The 16,429-nt window shown below is 48.2% G+C and overlaps 2 protein-coding genes across 6 annotated transcripts in view; both read left to right on the plus strand.

The window, feature by feature from the left end:
• tsc1a (TSC complex subunit 1a) overlaps positions 1 to 8,460 on the plus strand; it is a 16,242-nt gene extending 7,782 nt beyond the window's left edge. Inside the window, exons 14-22 of the mRNA XM_086257867.1 lie at positions 1 to 49; positions 482 to 552; positions 961 to 1,127; positions 1,222 to 1,404; positions 1,492 to 1,602; positions 1,986 to 2,108; positions 6,822 to 7,009; positions 7,083 to 7,223; positions 7,380 to 8,460. The exon at positions 1 to 49 is cut by the window's left edge and continues 85 nt beyond it. Of these exons, the coding sequence (XP_086113993.1) occupies positions 1 to 49; positions 482 to 552; positions 961 to 1,127; positions 1,222 to 1,404; positions 1,492 to 1,602; positions 1,986 to 2,108; positions 6,822 to 7,009; positions 7,083 to 7,223; positions 7,380 to 7,803 (1,457 nt within the window). The 3' untranslated portion in view covers positions 7,804 to 8,460. The remainder of the gene's footprint in view (positions 50 to 481; positions 553 to 960; positions 1,128 to 1,221; positions 1,405 to 1,491; positions 1,603 to 1,985; positions 2,109 to 6,821; positions 7,010 to 7,082; positions 7,224 to 7,379) is intronic.
• Positions 8,461 to 8,918: 458 nt separating this feature from the next.
• ak8 (adenylate kinase 8) lies at positions 8,919 to 16,343 on the plus strand. 5 transcript variants are annotated; one of them, XM_086257879.1, is made up of 15 exons: positions 8,919 to 9,183; positions 9,461 to 9,554; positions 9,623 to 9,707; positions 10,810 to 10,859; positions 10,954 to 11,040; positions 11,231 to 11,299; positions 13,205 to 13,286; positions 13,370 to 13,441; positions 13,542 to 13,712; positions 14,439 to 14,561; positions 14,880 to 14,969; positions 15,260 to 15,401; positions 15,498 to 15,578; positions 15,746 to 15,875; positions 16,053 to 16,343. In XM_086257879.1, the coding sequence occupies exons 2-15, from the start codon at positions 9,471 to 9,473 to the stop codon at positions 16,140 to 16,142; spliced, it is 1,356 nt and encodes a 451-aa protein (XP_086114005.1). In that variant the 5' UTR covers positions 8,919 to 9,183; positions 9,461 to 9,470; the 3' UTR covers positions 16,143 to 16,343. The 5 variants fall into 5 exon arrangements, with proteins under 5 accessions (XP_086114005.1, XP_086114003.1, XP_086114004.1 ...); XM_086257877.1 differs by having other exon boundaries at positions 8,922 to 9,243; positions 9,375 to 9,554; positions 13,512 to 13,712; XM_086257878.1 differs by having other exon boundaries at positions 8,922 to 9,243; positions 13,512 to 13,712.
• The last annotated feature ends 86 nt before the right edge of the window (positions 16,344 to 16,429 follow it).

Raw genomic sequence — 16,429 nt, forward strand, 5'->3', positions numbered from 1 at the left:
ACCAGCTGATCGCCCGTGGAAACAACGCCCACGATTGCCTCAGCAGGAGGTGAGCCGCAGGAAGTTATCAGAGGGCATTATCAGGCAGAACGCCGCCTCACGCCCAAAACACACCGATCAGTATCACATCAAAGGTGTGAGTCGCCTAGCTTCATATTGTAACGCATAAACGCCCCCTGAGCGAGCGCTTTGGAGATAGTGGGAAGACAGAAGTCCTTCTAACAGGAAGAAAGCTGCAGCACAGCCAGGCTGAGGGAGGAGAGGCCGGTCGGGGTGAGGCGACAAAACAAGACATTAAACACGAAGCGAGATTCCCGCTGCTCGCCGATCGATGGAGCGAGGTGCAGCCATCGTCTAGTCTGTCGATGAAACCGTGTCCTTAGATTTGAAACGTCTGCACGCGTGTCATCAGAGACCCGTCTGATGTTGTGTAAAACGTGCTAACCTGCGTCACCTCTTTCTTCTTCTGTGGTGTTCACAGGTTATCAGCTGGGAGTAAGTCGGTGGATCGGAGTCACTCTGGAGGTAAACAGCAGAGCATGAAAAGCAAAGGTACCTGAACTCTCGCCTCATCACGCTCATTAACCTCACATGCACATGAAGCTGTAAGCTCACTGTGTGGAGCTGACAAGCTCCTGAACCCGCGCCGCTGTTTCAGCTCGTCGTCACATTCGCTGCTGTTTGCGGGCGCCGTCCTGAATCTGCGTTCAGGTTTGATTTAGCCGGCTGGTGTTCTCGGGTTCAGTTTTCACGTCTTGAGGCTGATGAGGAAGCGGTTCGCAGCAGGATCCACGCTGGTTCTTGGCAGCTGTGGGACACCGTGCTCCGGTTCTCTCGTATTCGCCGTACTGACCACGCTCAGCTCGTTTAATGACCCTCAGACGAGCTGCGGCGTCAAGCTGCCGGGTTTGCATCAGCACAGAGGATTTCATTAGAACTGTGTGTGTGTGTGTGTGTCAGGCTCCACCCAGGAGGAGGAGCTTCAGTCTCTGACCAATCAGCTGCTGCTCGTCCATGCTCAGCTCCAGTACGAGCGCTTCAAGCGGCAACAGCACGCCATCCGAAACCGCCGGCTGCTGCGGAGGGTCATCAACGCGACAACGCTGGAGGAGCAGAGCGCTGCCATGGTAACACACACGTCAACCTCATCATGATGCTGAACACCACCCACGTAGCCCCTCCTCTCATGTTTTCTCTCCTCCGTCACGCTGCTGGTTGCAGAAGTCTCAGCTCGGCGTTCAAGACGAGGAGATCTGGAGTCTGAGGGCGAGTCTGGACGAGGAGCAGCGCCGATACTCGGCGCTGCAGCGCGACACACACACACGCAGCGGGCAGCTGCACACACACATTGCACATCTGCTGCAGCTGCAACGAGACGAGCAGAGAGAGAGCCAGAGACTGCAGGTCACACACACACACACACACACACACACACACACACACACCATCAGCAAAGAGCTTCACATCCTGTGCTCTGATTGGCTGTTGCAGGGTGAGCTGCAGGAGTGCCAGAGCAGACTGCAGGATCTGGAGGCGGAGCTTCAGAAAGCCAATTACAGGGCGTATAATGCTGAGCACCAGCTGACCCAGCTGTCAGTGAAGGTGAGTCCCGATTAGTCGATGGCATCGTTGAAGGAGCACGGCGCTCAGCTGCTTCTCTCTGTGTGTGGCCTCGCAGCATCACAGTGTGTCCATGACGACTAAATACACACCGAGAGGAGGCAGATATGTGGGTCAGAGGGGTTTCACTTCCTGTCAGACACCGATAGGTCTGTCGAGTCTGTAACGAGTCCGTGTGTGCTCAGGCTGTTTCAGTTTAAACCAGCAGCAGAGAAACTGAAGACAAAGCCAGTTTTTCTGTTTCTGAATAATGAAGGAGGACGAGCCCACAGTGGCTCAAAAACAGTAACCACAGCTGAAGTCCTGAGGCAGCTGCTCCCACTCAGTCCTGTTCTACAGATGTTTGTGTGTCTGTGTGTCTCCAGCTGTGCAGCAGTGAGCAGCTGCATCAACAGATGTTCCTGCTGAACCAGCAGCTGGTCCTGCTCGGAGAGACCAACAAAGCTCTGCAGCAACAGCTGGAGGGCGGAGAGACACAGCGCTGCACCGTAAGACCCACACACACACACCAGCTTCAGCCAGCTTCAGCCAGCTTCAGTCAGCTTCAGTCAGCTTCAGCCAGCTTCAGTCAGCTTCAGCCAGCTTCAGCCAGCTACTATTTTCTTCTCCAGTCTGTGCCGACAGATTTCTCCTGTTTATTCCTTACTTTTTATATTTTATTCAGGCACAGTTGTTGTGGAGCACCCACAGTTTCATTGTACATGTACAATGATAATAAAAGGCTATTCTATTCAATTCTTGGTTGTTAGAAAGTGAATGTCCATAATGTACACTGTCAGTGTAACACAAGTTAAATTATATGTAGTTATTTATATGTTGACTTCAGGGAGGTGGACGGAGAGGAGGGGCTCTCTGTCGATCAGGGGCCTCGAATATGAACGAGCCGAGGGCCACTGCTGTCGTCTCATTGGAGCCACTTTAGTGCTCAAGTAGTACAAAAACAAACAAGAAAACAGACACAAATATTTCTGAAAATGTTTTTTGTTTTTTAAATTTCTAACTTGTAGAAGACGACTGTGCCTGTATAATTTAACTACCCGAAGCCTTTCATTGAATGACCAAACAAACACATCGCTCCTCTGTCGGTCCCACACGTGGCAGCACTGCTGATGTCGTTGTGTTTGTAACTAAATCATCGTGCAGACATACGTGTACACGTTCCTGCTCTCTGCTCATGTTGTCTTCATATTAAATCATTTAAAGAACTTATTTTAACATTGCGCTCGACAACAAACATAAAAAGTCACTTCATCGGCCAAACTGCATCATATTTCGTCACATCATGTACGAGCCGTGAGTAGGGGTGACGTGAGCCGTTAGTGGCCCCTGGGCCACGAGTTTGAGACCCTTGGTGTAGATAAACTCCAAATGCTTGGAAGTTGTAAACACGGCAAGAATGAGAAACAGACAAATAAATAAATCCAGTTCAGTGTTCAAAGACCGAACGCTCCTTCATCCTCATTCGCCCATATGGCTCCTCCTCTCTCTCTGTGATGTCACATCCTGCTGCGTTTCTCTCTGTGACTAAAGCTCAAACATCAAAATCACATTTTCTTGTTTTCTACGTCGTACCTGAACATGACTCATCGTTAGCTCTGTCACGTCAGTATTCACTTCAACAGGATCTGTTTTTAACTCAGATTCGTAAAAACACGTTTTCCCTTTAGCCATGTTGCTATGACGACCCCACGCGCCTTAGGCGCTACTCGACTGTAGCGGCGAACGAGTGGGTGATAAAGCGCAGACACGCGCCTGCATGCAGAGCTTCAGGATCTGATTAGCAGAATCACATCTACGACTGTGTTTCTCATCGTTTCAGTGAGACACGTTTTCTCTTCCACGCTAACCTGCCGAGATCAGCACATCACAATCGTTACTCAGACTCCGGCCCTTTCTCAATTCTAAGTACGCGAGTCCGTGCTCGCGTTCTCGGCGAGTCCGGTCTCGCCGAGAACGCGAGCACGGACTCGCGATTTGTACAACTGGAACAGCAGCGTACTTGATGATGTCACAGGTCCAGAGTTTTTACTGCCGTCCTTAATTTAACTGTGAGTAATATGTGATGAAGCTTTAATCACAGCCGAACCGGTTTACTCAGGAACAAATTAAACACTGAAACAAACCTAACATTTAGAAGTGATCTAAGTGACTTATATATCATGTTTAACCTCAGTAGTGAAATCTCCATTAATAAAAATAGTGTACATGTACATACGTGTACATACCTTAATAAAAACAAGCAGGTGAGATGTTAGAACGCTTTTATTTTTATTGTAGTGGACACTCAATACAATAGACAGCTGCTGGGGTTTGTTTAACCCTTTAAGACCTACCATAGAACCAAGTCCACCAGAGCTTATATTATATTTTTACATGCTGTGGAGCCATTTTTAGGAGCATTTCAAGTTGCTATACATCAATACAACCATTATAGCCCAAACTTTAATAATATGTCTGCATTAGGTGCATAGTAATTACATAAATTGCAAAAAAGTGCAATAAACTACAAAAAAATTGAAAATCGTTTTTGCTTTTTTAACATATATTTCTAGTGAGAGAAATTTAAGAGGCTTATCCCTCAAAACTAGAGATGGACCGATCCGATATTACGTATCGGTATCGGTCCGATACTGACCTAAATTACTGGATCGGATATCGGAGAAAAATAAAAAATGTAATCCGATCCATTAAATATCACGAAAGCACCTCACAAACTTGCAACACCCGTAACTCACCTCAGAACGTTAGCATGTCGGAGCAGTATGCATCACGTGATAGAGCGGCTGTGGCATGCGGGACCTGTCGGTGGTCTGGATAGCATTTGGAGCTTCGCTAGCAACCCGGCATTTCATCTCCAACAAAGTTATCCCCGAGAGAAGTAAAGCAAGTGTGTAAGTCCATCTCTGAATGTTTGTAAAGCATTCCTGCGTTAAGCTTAACAAACGATATATGGAGCGACTGCCTCTTCTTGCTGCTACTTCAATCATGAAACTGCTTAACGATCAGCTGATCGGCTTTTCTGTCGCAAGTCCGTCTTTGTTTTTGGCCCACTTTGCACCAGAAAGAGGAAACCAGCGGCTGAACAACAGCAGCACGTTTAAGCTTGATAAGCTTTTGTTAGAATTTATTTAATATTACTTTCTACTCGAGGATCTTTTTCTACGTAGCTGACGCTGGTAACTGTGCAGGGGCGGATCTAGCAAAGTTTAGCCAGGGGGGCCGATAGGGCATTAACTGGGAAAAGGGGGCACAAAGACATACTTTTCTTTCTTATTCTCATTTAAAATGTCGAGCTTTTAATAAATAATTATCTGACACACAAAGTTTTAATTTGATGTAAAATGAATAGAAGTCAATTACTGTATATAGTGACTATTAAGTCTAATATATATACCCTAGTAAGCTATAGTACTTTTTCCTTTGGGAAGGTACCATCTGTGCAATCTGCAATTTTGTTGAAGAAAGATGTTGAATCTATTTAATATTTCTTGAAAAATAATTGATTTCTGTGCATTTTTTTTCACACTGCATCAAATTAAGGTTGATTACGTCGATTAAGCATCATGAGGTGGAGCGTGAGGGGTGGTTCCCTATTTTTTATTTATTTATTTTTGTTGTTGCTGGGAGTTGGAACCCTATTAGTTAGGTTGCTTAATATTTACGCTAAGTACTCTTTAAAATACCAGAATAGGGAGGATGGTGTAGGTCTAAGTTTATTAGATTGATCAGTATTGCTGAACTATGAAATATTTTTTTTTATACAGGTATAACAGAATAGCTTTAGTGTAGTTGTTGTTTTAAACTTGAGTATGAACTTGCAGACTTGCAAAATGCAGCAAGATATTTTAAAAAACAGTTTTGTTGATTAAAAAACACTATATCGGATTCATATCGGTATCGGCAGATATCCAAATTTATGATATCGGTATCGGTATCGGACATAAAAAAGTGGTATCGTGCCATCTCTACTCAAAACTGTAAATACAAAAAAGTTACACAAAATAGTTTCCCACCACAGGAAATTTATTTTGAGTGTCTTCATAGTTTTATTTTTGAAATACACCAATTTTTATATACTGCAGGAAAAACGAAAATAAATATTATAGTGCAAATTTGCAAAAAAACAGCATGTGCATCAAAATAAACTATTTCCAGCAGTGCAATATGAGTCTTAAGCATCCCAGAAACGACACAGAAAGTCATAAAGTCAAACATAACTTTTTAAAACACATAACAAGTAAAACACAAGCTCATAAGGCCCCGATCGTAAAAAACTACATTTCCGCAAAATTACGTCACTTCCGGTTTCGGGCAGGTCATGCGGTCATGTGATAGTTCGCACTGATGGACGTAGGAAGTGTTACAAACAGCTGATGGATCGGCGAAGCGTGTTTCTGGAATATCATGTTTTTGTTGCTGCAAGTGATTTTTATGCAGTTTTTGCAAAGCTATATGTGGAAGGAAACTGTGACCGAGGACAAGCTGATGGCATAAGATGTAAGTACAACTCCTCCAGTTTCATATGCAAAAAAATTATTGCGCTAGCTTACTTGGTTGCAGAGCTACCGGGATTTAAAAATAGTTACGCATAACAGAGCGTGCCCGCTCCGATCGGCTGTAAAGGGTTAACCTGAGTAGCAAAAAGACCGCGGGGGGGTTGAAAACGATGTGCCGGGAGTCCGCTGTTCTCGCCGGCTCTAATAATCCTCGACCTCGCTGTCTGCTGTGGAGCCGGCGGGTCACAGACGTCTCCGAAAACGTCAGAGCGCGTTTGGAAATATGTGACATCTTGATAAATCGAGCAGATGTTTGAAGTTCACACAGCTACATTCTCGCTTGAAAATAACTTAAAAGTTTATTTTGTGACCCAGAAAGAGTAATATGTAAAAGTTTTTAGCCCCGCTCGTCCGCCATTGCTGCGTTTGAGTTTTGGACGAGAACACAAGTACGCATATTGAGACAGGCCCTCCGTTTCTCCTTCAACGTATGTTTTGATTTAGATTTTTGTTTCTTATTAAAGACGGTTCACTAAAAGCACGTACAGAGTTATAGCACACCTTTTACGCTTCCTCAGACGTAAGTCGGGGAGTTGACTCTCTCAACAACACACCGCCCTCTGCTGACCCTTTTGTGTAATGCAAATGTGGCCACTATGATGAATGGAGCGTGCGCTGTTCTAAATGTACTCTGCTGTGTGTCAGGAGGCGTCCATGCTGCAGTGCAGTGTGGGTAAGGAGTTCCTGAGGCTGAAGGACAACGATGTCCAGCAGAGACAGAAGCTGGAAGCAGCCAATCACAGGATCACGGAGCTGGAGAGCCAGCAGGCCAGGAAAGACCAGCTGATCCTGAGCCAGAAAAAACTGCTGGAGGACACCAAGAACCAGAACAGGTCAGTCCGGCTTCACCTTCTGGAACTCTCCACACGGGAAGCGTCGGACTCAGACTGCGTATGTCGCTTTCAGGGTAGAGCTGTCGGCGTCGGAGAGCCGCTGTGCCGCTCTGAGGAGAGTTACTCAGGCGCTGCAGACCGAGATGCTTCAGCTGTACGGTCAGATCGCGGGAGGCGGGGCTCACCCAAACGGCGAGCTGCAGGACGTCAGCAGGTAAACAGGGCCATCGTCCGAGGACGCCTCGATCCCACAGAGACGTCCAAAATGATTTAATGAGACGGGCAGAACCAGGACGAGTGTCTGTGCTTTTATTCTCCACGTGTGCGTTGTTGATAAATGTTTGCCTTTCTGTGTCATACTGTCCTCCAGATCCGACAGCGGAGCCTTACCTGATGCTCAGGGAAGCCAAAAGTCCCTCCTCCCGTTTTCTTCTGCTGTTGGGATCATGAACGGAGCAGTGGAGGTCCTTTCCACCTCCCCCGTGTCCCTCTCACTCTCCCCCATCGACTCCCCGCTGGCTGTCGGCTCCTTCCTGGAGCAACGAGCCCGACAGCTGTTCAGACCCACAGATCAGAACCAGGAGGAGGAGGAGGAGGTGAATGTCCAACCAGCAAGCCCTCCACTCGGTCAGGAGGTGGAGGAGGCATCACTCCCTGTAGGAAGTCCTCAGACTGAGCCGCTGAGCCAAGCCGCAGACCCCATCGTGGCCCCCGTAGACCTGACACTCGCCGTCCAACAGAGGAGACACGAACTGAGCATCATGGACTACGACGAGACACTGCCCGACATCTGAGGGAGGAGGAGGTGGGGTTCCTAGGGGCTCCGCCCTCACTCTGGAAAAGAGCAATAAAGATGATAATGATAAGGCAATAAGCAGGCTGATCCAAGATCAGCAAACTTTCAGTAACGATTGTTATTTATTAGGGGAATTAAATCTACAGCTAGCCTGGCTAGTATCCACAAACAAAAATGCCCTCTAATAAGTGGCATCCAATCAAAAGGACAGTCGCTCCTATCCAGTGCTGATGGGAGTGGTCTGTTGGGCGGTCTGCTAGTACCGCCATAGTCTCAGCCATAGTATTGATCCATAGTTATGATAAAAGGAGTCTAGTTCAGGGACTCCAGTTAGCTGAGGTGAAGCCTCGCAGATAGCTAGCAGCTACAGCCGCCTGCATCAGCCAATCAAATTCCAGGATTTGATCACAAGAAAGTGACGCGGCTGAAACTGTAACGCTGAAGCTTCAGAGTCGATGATGTGCCTTTGTCCGTCTTTTTTCTACAGTCTGTGTTTCAGCTGATTTTCCTGTTTAAGCCAAAAAGTGCTTCATGCCAAATTAAACGCTGCGACTGATGATTGTTTTCTTTATGGATTTGTCAGCTGATCAGTAACTGCAGACAAACCAAAGATGTGCTCCTGAAACACTGTGACAGAAATAAAGATGTAAACGTCTGTTTGTGCGTTTTTTGTTAAAGTTGTCACACTTTTCAATGCTCTTTGTTTAAAAAGATTTGCCACACATTTAAGATATATTTGAAAACCAACATTATTTTAAGGGAATTTGTGAACTTTGTTTCTAAATGAATTCTCTTATTAATATTTGACACCATGAATATGACATTTATTACTAATTAAATTTGTTATAATTAGATTATTACTAATCTTTGTTTTATATTAATTTTTATATGCAATTTGGGGGTGATTGTATTTTCCGGGTATTTTAATCTGAATATTTGACACTATAGGGAAAACTAACCTGATGTTTTCCTCACTGACGGATTTAAAGGCGCCATTTTTCTCCAGGTTCTGGCTCAGGTGATTAAAAATGCGCCAAACGTGCGGAAATGAGACTTTTCTGACGTCAGTCGGGTCCTGATCGATCGTCCTTAGTTAACCGTTCAAGAAACGTCCCCTCGTGAACTCTGCACCGTTTGCCCTGCACGGGCAGTGATGACGTCGTTCCCTAGCAACCGACCAACGCGTCGTAGCGACCGTCCCGAGAGCGAAGAGGCGGGAAGGGTTTTGGTGTTATCGTTATTTTTGGTTTTAACGTCGTTTTTGTGCCAAAGTTCGGATTTTAGCGGATACGTCTGAGCGCGAGACGTTTGTTAATGTTTCCCGCGCTTCAGCAGCCAACAGAAAGTTCCTGGGAAACGGTGAGAGGTGTTTGGACAGGTGAGAGGCCGGAAGTGGAGCTCTGAAAGCGGACGTCAACTTTTTAAAAGATAAAATCAGGTTGACCGTTAAAACATTCATGTTTTATTGTTGTCAGAAAATGTTTGAACAGTTGTGTGTTAGTGTATGTTGTGTATTCAGCTGACAGCCCTTTATTCGTGGGCCCGTTGGCTCCCTAACCCTGAGTACAGGAGATGGTCGGTGTGCGGCGTTCAGGGGAGTCGGGACAGAATATCAGTGTTTGATCGGTGTGTGGTGGGCCTGGTGGTGCTTTCAGGGACTTCCTGATGGATGAGACGGTGAGGCCTCTGAGGATTCCTCCTCAGGCGTTCGTCTACGCCGACAAACACAACGTGGCCCAGCTGGTGCAGGTAAAGGTGCAGCTGCAGGTTTCCCACGCGTGAAGCTGCTCTACATTCACTGTGTGTGTGTGTTTCAGAGCATGCTGTGCAGCCTGGTGATCGATCAGCCTGTTGATCCGATCTCCTACCTGATCGGGCTTCTGCAGAGGAGCAGCGATGATGGTGAGGTCGCCGTCGTGTCCCTGATGGCTTTTATTTGTTAGCATCGCTTAAAGCAGGGGTGTCAAACTCAAATACACAGTGGGCCAAAATTCAAAACTGGAACAAAGTCGCGGGCTAACATTAATATTTATTGAAAAAAAAAATCTTCCTCCAGATATAAGAATGAATCTTTTCTTCTGGACTCAAACACGTTTTGCTGAAAAACTGAATATGGAACAGCAAAGCTTAATACTAAACAATATATATATTAGCTGTATAATACCAGTAGGCCAGCTCTGATAGTAATTTTGTATGGCTTCGTGGGCCAAAAGTAATTAGGCTGCGGGCCAGAGTCTGACACCTATGGCTTAAAGCATTCCTTTAAAATTGTCTTTAAACGCAGACCGGGCAGAATATAAAGTCTTAAAATGGTCTCAGCCTTAATTCATCATTTTTATCACAGAAACACATACAGGACGTTTGCGATATCTGGAAACTCCAACGAAACGCTCGCACACCTGTAAAGCTTTGAGTCAGGAATTTATTCTGACGTTATTAAAAATGAGACGCAACTATGGGGCTCATCAGACACCACGTTTTACAAATGCTTTTATGCACATCTGAAATGTTTAGTGTCAGTCCTAAACCGTTGTTCAGTTAGGATTAGAGTTCAGCACCGGAAACAGTGGCAACGATGAAGACACAAACACACGAGGTTCTCTGACGTCAGCTACACAATGAGCAATAAAAAGCTTAAATAAGCACAAACTAACAAATACATCGGGCCAAGAGAAGGACCGAAACACAGCCGAGGCAGAAACATGATGCCGCCCCTAGGGGGCGCTCTGACTCCAGCAACATCAGCACAGACGGACACCACTGCACTCACAAACCGCTAATGATAGGTCGTGGTTCTTTGTTCTGACGTCGCTCTCAACGCTCTTCTGAAATATTGATGTGGTCGTGTGTCCACGAGATTTTGAATGCAGCGTGTTGTGTTTAAGGACAGTAAGGTGTTTCATTTCTCCAATCGGTGGTGATCTTTGGCAAGCGTCTGCAGCAGGAAACAGTCAGACTGCAGGTCATGTGACCAGCTTGTTTTCTGACGTCTGATCTGTGTCAGTCCCCAGGGTCATGGTGCTGGGACCTCCTGCTGTCGGCAAACACACCGTGGTGAGTTCAAGTGAGCGTGGGAAACTTTCAGCTGACCTCCGCTTGCTCGTTTACGTTTCTTCTTCTTCTATGTTTTTTGGGGGGTTTTCTTCAGGCCAAAAAGCTGAGCGCCGAGCTGAGAGCTGTTCACGTGACCGAAGGCAGTTTACTGCAGTACCGATCAGAGCTGCACGCCGAGCAGGTACACCTGCTTTTTCCTGATGTCTGTATCTGATCATTGTTGACTCTGAGCGGAGTGATGAAGTCTGACCTCAGTGTTGTCACTTTGTGACCAAACCGCCCGACCCCTCCCTGGTCCTCCTGTCTAGAGCCCGTTTGTTCATTCTGTGCATCATCCTGATGCCCGTGTGACCTGTGTTTTGTGTGTTTAGGAGCTTTCGGAGGGGGTGCTGGTTGGACTGGTTCAGCAGAGGCTGAAGGAGATGGACTGCTTCCACCGGGTGAGTCAGCCTCACAGTCCGGTTAGCTTAAAGCATCATTAAACATTTGTGCCGTGTTCGCACAGACCTGGGTCAAAGATCGTCGGTGCCACATGTCACAACCCGTTTGAAACGTCCCCCCCTGATGTCCCCCCTGTTAGAAACGTCCCCCGTTACCCGCCTCACTTGCGTCTGTGATTGATGATAATTAGCGCTCTGGTCTCCGTTGTGTCCTACTACGATTCCCAGCAGGCCGAGCAGCGTTCTCCCCGAGGACGGGCTGATCAAAGGGATGCTGCTGTCACATCATGTGTGTTATATTCACACGGGCCGCTCCTCGCCGACGCTCCTCGTTAGCATCACGTCCCGTTTGCGAGGGCTGCTTTCAGATCAGTTTAAGGCAATGAAAGACGGAGGAGCAGCTGTCACAACAACAGCGACACAAACTGAACGCCTTCAAGCGGCATCGTGCTCAAAACGCATCCAGACAAATAAAGACTCGCCTGCAAGCGAGATCGGCGGCACCTGTCCCAGGTTACCTGCGCTGCCGGGAGGTCTGAGAGGGCGGGGCTTTTTGCAGGAGGTCTGGAAGAATTCTGCCTTCTTTTGCACTACTGCAGCTTTGAGCAGGACCCAGTCGCAGCACAGGTTCAGGGGGGGTGTCTGTGGTGTCCGCTCAGGGCTCTGCAGTCCCACAGGGGGGTTTCTAGTCTGCTTCTTTATTGTTGCTCAGTGTGAAGAAGTTCAACAATACGTCTGTGTCTCTACACGATAAAGAAACAGAAACTGCCACAGACGTGGATCAGCTGCTGGACCCGTGTGATCAAACATGGCAGACAGGAAGTTTATTCCATGTTTAACAATCAGAGTACATTCAAAATGAAATACACTGCCTTGATTTTTCTACAAGGTCAGGAAAGAGAGCGGTGTTCGAGACTTCAGTCTGGTATAGTTTGAGGGAACATTTTATGTAATGAAGGGAAAGAACCATGTGTTGTGATTGGTTCAGGACATACCTGCCTGCCCTCGGCTACCCTCAGCCACCGCCACAGGTCGGCTGATCTTTATTACTCTGCTTTCACTTGGTTTCGACAGGTACGCCAATACTGAACTGCTCTGCTGCAACATTAGCGAGCAAAGCTTTAACAACGTTTTGTGTCAAAACTTCAGAGAAGCAGAACAAACAGAAGCTGTTTACACCTCAGACTGTAAACGAAAGATGGACACGGCTCGTCACATCTCAGCTTCTCATGTGAGACTCACTCCTGCGAAGATCTCAGTGAGACAGCTCCACCCGTCAGAGTGTGTGTGTGTGTGTGTGTGTCATTAGCAGCTTCTTTGATTTGCTAATAGCTGTTTTTGGCTGCAGGCTAAACTCGTCACACACACACCAGGGACCGTCTGTGTGTGTGTTTGTGTCGGTGTGTGTGTTGAGGATGACTGACAGGTCCCGTCAGGACACCGCCTGCTGCTGTCACATTAAATTGTGCAACTTTGCGTCCGGCAGGAGCGTGGATGTGCAGGTGAAGATGAACCGTTAGTACACACTTCCAAGAGCTTCCAACAGAACCGGGACAGAACAGAGAGCAGGCACCTGTCAGTCTAACAGGCCACACCCCTAACAGTGCACCCTTTAGCAGCCCCTCCCTGAGCCCAGTTCTGCTGGAGGTTTCTGCCTGTTTCCTTCCTGCTTGTTCATATAGAGGGGTCTGATTGGTGGGTTTCTCTGTGAAGCTCTGTGTCAATAAAGCTGAACTGAATCAGAGACACGTGCAGAAGCTCAGAGTTGGAGCTCTGACGGAGGCTTCTGAAGATACTCTTCAGACAGACTGAACGCATCACCTGCTCATGAGCATGGGATCATGCTGACCTCTGAACCCACACACACACACACACAGCCTGACGTCTGTGTGTGTGTTACTGCAGGGCTGGGTGTTGGAGGGAATCCCTCAGACTCGCCTGCAGGCTCTGAGTCTGCAGCAGGGCGGAGTCATCCCCGAGCACGTTGGTAAGTAACAGGAAGTGAGATCACGCTTTGTGCCCTGCGCGGCTGCTTCCTGTGTGACATCACGCTGTGGTATGTGTCATCAGTGATGCTCGAGGCGGCGGATGACGTGCTGATGGAGAGAAGTTGCGGACGGCTGGTCGACGCAATCACTGGGGGTGAGCCCACGCCCATAATCAAACATCAGTGAATATGTTCTTTCCTTGTGACATCACTTCCTGTCTGCAGACATCTACCATCGGACTTTCATCCTGCCAGATGATGACATTATCACTCGGCGTCTGGAGAAGGGGAGGAGTCTGACAGACCAACAGAGACTTGCTAAGCTTCACCGTTACTGTTGTGAGGTCACGGGTCTGAGATCAGCCTATCAGCACGTGCTCAAGGTCATCGACAGCGACCAACCACACGCTGACATCTACCAGCAAGGTACAGACCCACACAGACTCTCTCACACACACACAGACTCACACACACACAGATGCTGATTGGTCAGTGAGGAGTGTTTGCATCATCGGTGTGAACGATGCTCTCCTGTGGTTGAGTCCAGGTTCAGGCTCCTCCCTCCCAGACCTGCGGTGTGCCACAGTTTTGGTTCTGCTCGTCTTCAGCACGTTTTGAGCAGCTTTGCTATGCAGATGATATTCAGGTGTTTTTTGCTCTAAGCCTCGAGACATGTGTCCAGATCCTGCAGAGGTGCTTGGACTCTATTAAAAGTTGGATGTCTGACAGTTTTTCTCCATCTTAATGAAGAAGAAGCTGGAGGCCCTGTTCGTGCCCCTGACAGAGTTGTACCTGACGGAGGCTCTTGGTCCCCTTGCTCCGTTTACTAAATCCTCTGTCAGGAACTCTGAGGGGACCTGGACTCTATGATGATTGAACTACATCCTGCAGGTCCCAGAGGTCATGTGATCAGGGCCTGCTGGCTGGAGCCTCGGACACATCTAAACACTTGGCGCTTGGCTTTATGAACTTTATGAACGGTGCTGCAGGAATGAAACTGTTCTTTAATGATGCCTCAGTGAAACAGTCACAGAGCAGGCAGCTCCAGCATCTTGTCCTCAGGTGTGCTCCATACACCTGAGCTCGTTCTTTCTGTGATCTACCTGCTGATTCAGGTAAAGCATTAACTGGTGTGTGTGTGTTTTCTCTTAGTGCTGGCTTTTGTCCGGACTCGTCAGCGCTCCAGAACTCCCAGAATCCTCCTGCTGGGACCACCGGGGTCTGGAAGGAGCCGTCAAGCCCAGCTGCTGTCAGAGAAGTACGGGATGGTGGACGGTACGCAGCCAGGATGGGGTCACAGTTGAGGGACACCAGCTCAGGCTCACTGTGCATCCAATAGGAAGCTCCGGGCGAGTTGCTGCTAAATACAAACCTGCCACAGTCTCTTTGTAACATGTAAAGATATGACAGAGACCTTAAAGGGTCAGAGGTCACACTGATGAAAAGCATGTCCTGTCAGGTCACATATAGGTCAGAGTGAAATCTGAGGTTTCGCTCAGGTGGAGGAAGTAATGAGAATGGCCAAAGGTCACACGACGAAGACTGTTTTCACTTTTTACTGTGTGTGTGTGTGTGTGTGTGTGTGTGTGTCAGTGAGCTGTGGTCGTTTGCTGAGGTCTGTAGCTGCAGCTGGTTCCAGTCGAGGAGCAGAGGTCCAGGCGTACCTGGATGACAGACGTCCAGGTGAGCACACACTCATGTCTGCCTGCGGCTGCGATGTTCTCTATCAAACCTTCCAGAAAGTGCCGCTCGTCTCGCGTCAGTCCACACAAGGTTTCCCACAAGTGTGTGGGACCATCCAGAGGGTTTTTGGACATGTTTATGGTGTGACTAATGTGCAAAAAAGAAATCAGGGAGGGGGCAGAGACAGTACGAGCTGACATAAGCCTCCGACCGTCGCTGCCGAGGCGCGGCCGGCTGTGACCGTGTGCGCTAGCGTCCAGAGGGCGACACTAACCCCGCTGTGGCTGCAGTTTCAGACTCGCTGCTGCTGCAGGTCCTGGAGGAGCGGCTGAGCCGACCCGACTGCACCCGCGGGGGCTGGATCCTGCACGGCTTCCCCTGCGACCTGCAGCAGGCCCGGAGCCTGCAGGAGAGCCACCAGCAGCCCAACAGGTACAGGCTCACTGTACTCACGGAGCCGTTCTCCAGAAAACTCCGAAATCCTTTTAACCTGCTCGCATTCTCGTCTCGTCCTCCTCTTACTGTCAGGGTTTTCTTCCTGGAGCTGACCGATGACGTTTGCCTGGAGAGACTCAGTCTGAGAGCCACAGACCCGGTCAGCGGTCAGAGGTCAGGAACTCAGATTTACCTGTGACGGGAAAATTCCCACTGCAGGGAGAACACGTCTGCATCATGCTGTCGGCCCTGTGATGTAATACACACACATGTGTAGGCACACACAGTGCTGATGGTGCAGTGGTGGTATTGAGTGTGTGTGTGTGTGTGTGTGTGTGCAGCTTCCATCCTGTGACTCGGCCGGCTCCGAGCTCTGAGGTTCAGCACAGACTAAAGACCCGACCTGAGGACAGCATGGAGTCTGTAACACAGAGACTGAAACAGTACAGGCTCCACAGCGCCGCCCTGCAGGTACACACACACAGGAGAGAGATGGAGGCAAAACATTAGGAACAACAACAAAGACTAAAAGGCCAAAAACAAAGCTGTGATTTAAACCCATGGATCATAAGATCAGAACAAGCAGCAAAGATGAGCTGTAACCCGCAGGTGAAAATCTAACTCTGTGTGTGTGTGTGTGTGTGTCAGTCTGTCTATCCTGAGGCCATTCACATCGATGCTGATCAGGACCCTCACTCTGTGTTTGAGGCCGTGGCGAGCAGGCTGACCTCTGAGTGACCTCTGACTCACCTGGACTCACCTGAACAAGCGGAGGTCACATGATTGTCTGTAAAAATAAAGCATGTGCTGCTCCTCCCTGTGTTTGTTATGCTTCTCTTCAGGCAGAGCTCCCACCTGACCTGCTCTCACTGACTCCGCCCACTCGCCCATGTGTTTTGTTTTCCAGTAAAAGTCTGAAGCACATTTTACTAAAATCACAGAAACAAATAAAGACGGAAGTTTCGGGGAAACCTGAGCACGACTGTGACACACACACACACACACACACACTGAGCACCTGTGGG

Source organism: Aulonocara sp. 'chitande type north' Nkhata Bay, linkage group LG12 (genome assembly GCF_057382095.1).
Source record: "Aulonocara sp. 'chitande type north' Nkhata Bay isolate Kocher_YH1m ecotype deep benthic linkage group LG12, A_spYH_male_GT1.1, whole genome shotgun sequence".
In the NCBI taxonomy this organism is placed as follows: Eukaryota; Metazoa; Chordata; class Actinopteri; order Cichliformes; family Cichlidae; genus Aulonocara; species Aulonocara sp. 'chitande type north' Nkhata Bay.